The following is a 6,261-nucleotide window of genomic DNA, read 5'->3' on the forward strand; positions in this document are numbered from 1 at the left end:
GAGATGGAGGAGGAGAAGAAAAAGAGAAGAAGAAGGGGTAAGAGAAACAGAACAAATAGAGGAGAATGGAACAGAGAAGGAAGAGAAAGGGAAGAAAGAACGAGAGAAGGAGAAACAAAAGAAGGAGGAGGAGAAATAAAAATAAAAGGAAGGAGGAGGTATGAGGAAGAGGAAGAAGGGAAAGAAGAAGAGGGGAAATAGAGAAGGAAGAGTAGGAATATCAAGAACAGCAATAAGAATAGGAAAAGAGGAGGAGGAGGAGGAAGAAAAGGTTGAAGAGGAAGAGGAAGAGGTGGGGTAGATGTGACGGATGCAGCGGAGAAAGGGGAGGAGGAGGAAGAGGAAAATGATGATGATGAGGAGGAGGAAGTGGAGTTGGTGGTAGTGGTCTGGTGCGCGGAATCACAAAATGGATCGATATTGTACTTGGGGCCGCTTTGTCCTTCTCCTCCTCCTCCTCCTCATTTCCCGCGTCCTTTAATCAAGATTTTCCTTGAAGGCCCCTTCTCCTCCTCCTCCTCTTCCTCCTCCTCCTCTGCACCCCTCGCCACCTTCCGCCCTTGCCTTCCTCATTTCCTCACTCTTCCTCCTCCTCCTCCTCCTCCTCTTCCAGTCCTCCTTCTTCCTACACTTCCCTCTCGTCATCTTCCTCTTCTGTTCCCCGCTTCTCCTCGTCCACTTCCCTTCCTCCTTCTTTATTCGTGGGTCCTTCCATGGTCGTGTCTCCTTTGTCGTGACTATAATGTCCGTTTCCATTCATGACGTCAAGTCGTCGAGTCTTCGAGTCGTCGCCAAGTTGTTGTTGTTGTCTTCCTTGCGAACAACCTTTTGGTGGTATTCTTAAAAAAGAAAAATAATGATAATAGTAATAATTTCCTTATATAAATCTTATATTGTAAGTCCTTGGAAGGGAAAGATTAATATAAGGAAAGAATCTTTTTAAGAATACCACCGTAAAAATTCTACTGTGATATTCTTAACAAAATCTTTCTTATATAAATCCTTGGAAGATTTATATAAGATTTATATAAGGAAAGACATCTTTTTTAAGAATATATCCATAAGAATCTTAAGGTGGTATTCTTAAAAAATATTTCCTTATATAAATCTTTCCCTTCCGAGGATTTATATGGATTTTTTTTTTTTTTTTTTTTTTTTAAGAAGACCGTCATTATTCTTTTGCCCGAAGAGGAAGTTACCTGTCCTTGGCCTCGCCTGTTTTCCTCCTTTTCTTCGAATTCAGGTGAACAAACAAACAAACAAACAAACAAACACACACACACACACACACACACACACACACACACACACACACACACACACACACACACCCTACTCATGCTCTCGTCCCGCCAGTGCGAGTCCTCAGTGACGCGTCCAGTTGGAAATCGATGATTCGTCTTCTCCTTTGTATTGCTGGTTTTTGTGTCCCAGGAAGAGGAAATTGGGAAACGTGAGTAAAGGGGGGAAATAAAGAAAATATCTGGAAGACAAAGGGGTGGATAAAGAGAGGCAGGTTGTGAGAAAAGACGAAGAGGGAACAAATTGCCCAATCAAAGTGTCCTGGAAAAGGCAAACAGAAAGCGTTGCAGGGAAGATGATATAAGGCAGATGAACAAAGGAATAAAAGTATGAAAATTCCTTTTAACTCCACCCACCAATAAATAATAAACAATAAATAATAATTAATAATAATGATAAACAATAATCAACAATAAACAATAATAATGATAAACAATAAATGATATAATAATAATAATAATAATAAAAATAACAATAATGATAATAATAATAATAATAATAATGATAATAATAATAATTATTAATAATGATAGTAAAATCAATAAATAAATTGATTAGATTAAATACAGTTGCTAGAATATCTGTTGTATATTTCTTGAGGCGATTTTTCAAAACGACAGACTGTCCACCAGTTACAAAGGCACTGTATACTAAATTTCTTAATAGATTGTAACACATTTTACACAGAATCCTGTGGTAAAGACATAAGCAAATTAAGACCACATACTACTAAACCATACAAATATCCTCTGGGAATTGGTCAAAACCTTTCACATGATTACCATGGTCTAGCGGTCAACGTCCTTGTTTGGTGTTAGTGATTAACACAGCCTAGGGTTCGAGTCTCAATGGCATAGCTTCTAAAGACATACGCAATTTCTTTCTTTATTTCTTGTGAACTTTGTAAAGTTAAAGTGAAGAAAGACCACGATAACATAGACTACTTTCCTGACGCCTTTTTTTTTCGAAAAGGACTCACCGATGTCTTTTTCTTTGCAGATTCTGACCTTCAACCAGAAGTACTACGAGGATCCTGAGATCACCGCTCTTAAGGAAGAGATCGCCCAGGCCTACAAGCCAAAATAAGCTCTATGGACCCACGCACGAGAACAGGAAGGGCTAGACTACTTCAAAGGAACGGATGATACAAGTGTTAGGAGAACAGATTTTGAGCGCAGCAGTAACCAAAAATAAATAAATGAATAGATAAAATTAATTAAAAAATAAATAAGATATAAAAGAATAAAATATAAAAAAACAAAATAGAATTAAATTAAATTAAATGAAACAAGACAAAGGAAAATATACTTAGTTTCATTTCTAAGTAATACAGTGACATGTTTTTCGGTAGCTGTAACGAGCATGATGGTGTCTGTCTAATGAATATGATTTGAACGAGTCCAATATGACTTAATAAACACTTTTATGTTGTTTATCTTTGGTATGGACCCATACGCTTGTTACACCAAACTAAAAAAAAAAACATGATCCACTGTATTACAAGTAAAGACAACTATCCATACAAACACCAAAAGATAAAAGATACGAAAAAGGTGGACGATTTCTGAAATGTAATAAAATTTAATTAAGACGTTAAACTGTTCTTGATGGCTCAGGCCTTGGGAGATTTTCAGGAGCAAAGCCAAACATTGAAGTTGTTTGTTAAGGCTTCATACAGTCATGCTAATGTGAATAGTACGACAATATCAGTATATTCAGGTTCAAAGATAAACATATCGTGGGGATTCATATTTGATGTTATTAACACAATGATAATCCGGCCGGATTTGGACGAGTCCAAATTTAAATGAAATTAGACTTGCCAGCTGAAGTGATATAATTAGTCAAGTCAATATGAACAACTGCTTGTTTCTTGGATAACAAATAAGCCTATATACATACATATCCACAAATACACACACACACATAAACGCACACCCACACACATAAACACATACACACACGCACACACACACTCAAACACACACACACACACACACACACACACACACACACACACACACACACACACACACACAAATGCACACAAAAACACACACACAAAAACACACACACACTTCACACAGAGAAAAATGCGGGAAGTTGAAAAGCTATAGATCGATCGTTATCTTCTATTAAGACATCTTCAGGGTACATAACACTAAAGAATAAGGTTATGGATACGGGAAGAGAGTAATAAAAGGGTGAGGGAAGGGCGATGACAGGAATTGTTCGCACGACCCCCAGATGACCCGAAAAAACCTTCTCCTGGGTTACTATAAAAAAAAAAAAAAAAAAAAAAAAATAAGATGAAATAAATAGAAATAAAACAAAAACAAAAATAAATAAATAAAATAAATGAATAAGTAGAAAATAAAATTAAAAATCAACCAATAAAACAATAATGAAAATAGCACATAACAACAACAATAATAATAGATAAATAACAAACGAATAAGTAGATAAATATAATAAACAAATAAAGTTAAATAGATAGAAATAATAGATAGACAAATAAAAAAAAATCACCTAGTTTGTACAAGCTAAAGCTTAAGTTTGAATTGTCAAGAAACAGTGTTAGTAGTGCTAGACTATTGTCCCTACATACATAAGATTTACCCTTTACAACTTTTATAGAACCTTACCAGTCAGTACAATGCTTAGTCATTTATGTGTGCAAAAAATGTATTGGAAATTTGGTCAGATCTAATACTATGCCTGTGTTGTTCTATTCTAGTTTTAATATATTCCCGGACTGGCCACCATAACATTTGTTAGAGTGCTTAGATGGGATAAAGTAAGCAAATCCTTCATAACTCTCAGGGGAATCCCCAATAATAAAGTTCTTCAAAATGTTTGAGTTCTTAAAATATTTTTGGATACTGAGGTTCTCGAGAACATGGGGGTATCCTAAAAAAAAAAAAAAAAAAAAAAAAAAAAATCTTTTCTTGGTGGCAATTTTTTCCTAATTCAATTTCTTTTCTTATGAATAAGTGGCATAGCTCCAAAATTAAATTGTTTAAAGGAACTTGTACGTATATACGAGTTACTAGTGTTAATACTTTTTGATATTTTTAATAATAGTTCACTAGAAATAACCAACAGATCTTATCATGAAGGGAAATCGAATGAAAAATTGAGTACGAAAGAATTTATCGTTTCCTTTTTCATAACAAATGTGTAAGACTTTCTCATGTTTTCAAGAACTTTACTATCCAAGAAGTCTTTAAAAAACTAAACATTTTAAGGAACTTTATCATCAAGGCCCTATGAGTAATGGAGGATATACTTATTTTATCTCATGTAATCTTTCTGAAATACATTATTTTGGCTAAACCAGGAGGGAATTGAAAACTAGGATAGACCAACACAAGTATAGTGTTAGATCTAACCAGACTTCCTAAGCACTCTTTGTACACAAAAGCGAGACTAACCAACGTAAGGACTGTGAAGGTCCTGTGTAAGTTGTCAAGGTTCCTTTATAGGTAAATAGACAATAGAATCTAGCGCTATCAAAGATGAACTTCTTGATCACTTAAGCAAGTCATGGTTCGCATAAATTAGGTCATTTCATTCTGAATTCATTTCTCAACACCAGTAACCAGGAAGCGGAACTGTTCCAGATCATGAGGGATTACGTGGGATTTTGTGTTAATGCTCTCGTCGAATTCCTTTATTTTCCCACACATTTTTTTTATACATACTCTTGTTCCTTTGTCTATAAAATTAACCGAGGAAGTGGGTCTGCCCCACATCTTTCATAACTCTTACTTCCTTCCATTTCACTCTTTCCTTCGACTAAACCCCTAAACCCCCACTCACTCCCTCTCCCTACCTTATCTATCCTCCCCTCTAACTAACTTACGTATCCTGAAAATGTCTCGGCACACGAAAACGTCTGAAACAAAATTTCAATTTCATGTCTTTACTTTATTTACGATCGCGCCTTTTCTCTACTTAATTACTCCTTAAAATTAAAAATATATATTTTCTTTCGTTAACTTTAAGTGATTAAGTGTTATATTCTCCTTTCAGGAGAGTTCTAGTTTTTTATTCAACGTAAAGAGGGACCTCTTAATTGTTTCTGGATTATGTTAGAGGACTTTCTTCAGCTTAGATCAGTGGTTCTCAAACTCTTTTCGTAAGCGACCCTACTTGGAACACTTCAATTCTTCGCGACCCAGAATAAAGTAAAGAAAAACAAAATGGACATTGATATATACCCTTTACTTTTACACACACACACACACGCACACACACACACGCACACAAACACACACGCACACACACACGCACACACACACACACACACACACACACACACACACACACACACACACACACACACACACACACACACACACACACACACACACACACACACACATTAGTAATGCAAGCGGCGACGTTCTGTATCTCCTTCGACCGTATCATTCTATAGATCGGCTCCTCCGATTGACATCCTGTTCTCGACCTTGACCGAACCTATTCGTAGTCTCAGCTGCAACCATAACACTGGCATAATTACATATATCCATATATCTATATACTAACCTATAAATCTGATGTAACCCTGTCAACAGACAAGTAGCTTTGAGAAACCCTACCTGGGACCAGACAGCTTCTGTTGCTGTGTATGATGCACAGCGGCCAGAAGCATATCTTGTTAAAACCGCAGCTTAGATGATGTTCCAAAATTTTACCTCCCCCTCTCACTCACCCAGGACGTGATTACAGAGTGCTTTCCCTGATATCTAACTAGAATTAGATCCATAACCCTCAATTGATAGGGTCATTGTGTTTCAGAAAGATTCCGAACTACTGTGACAGTAGTTAACAGTGTATGGGGTCTGTGGTGCAAATCCGTGCTTCGGTGTTAACCTGAATTCCAACCACACTATTCTGCAATTACCGTACAAGCCACGTCACCGTAGAACTAAACAACATCCCAACCTTACC

The 6,261-nt window shown here is 36.4% G+C and overlaps 1 protein-coding gene across 2 annotated transcripts in view; it reads left to right on the forward strand.

Moving 5' to 3' along the window:
* Positions 1 to 5,689, forward strand: part of LOC143017763 (normal mucosa of esophagus-specific gene 1 protein-like) — a 554,471-nt gene extending 548,782 nt beyond the window's left edge. For both annotated transcript variants that reach the window (XM_076172632.1, XM_076172631.1), the window contains exon 5: positions 2,302 to 5,689. In XM_076172632.1, the coding sequence (XP_076028747.1) occupies positions 2,302 to 2,388 (87 nt within the window). In that variant the 3' untranslated portion in view covers positions 2,389 to 5,689. The remainder of the gene's footprint in view (positions 1 to 2,301) is intronic.
* The last annotated feature ends 572 nt before the right edge of the window (positions 5,690 to 6,261 follow it).

This window comes from Oratosquilla oratoria, chromosome 33 (assembly GCF_046742065.1).
Source record: "Oratosquilla oratoria isolate Oo_2021 chromosome 33, ASM4674206v1, whole genome shotgun sequence".
Taxonomy (NCBI): Eukaryota; Metazoa; Arthropoda; class Malacostraca; order Stomatopoda; family Squillidae; genus Oratosquilla; species Oratosquilla oratoria.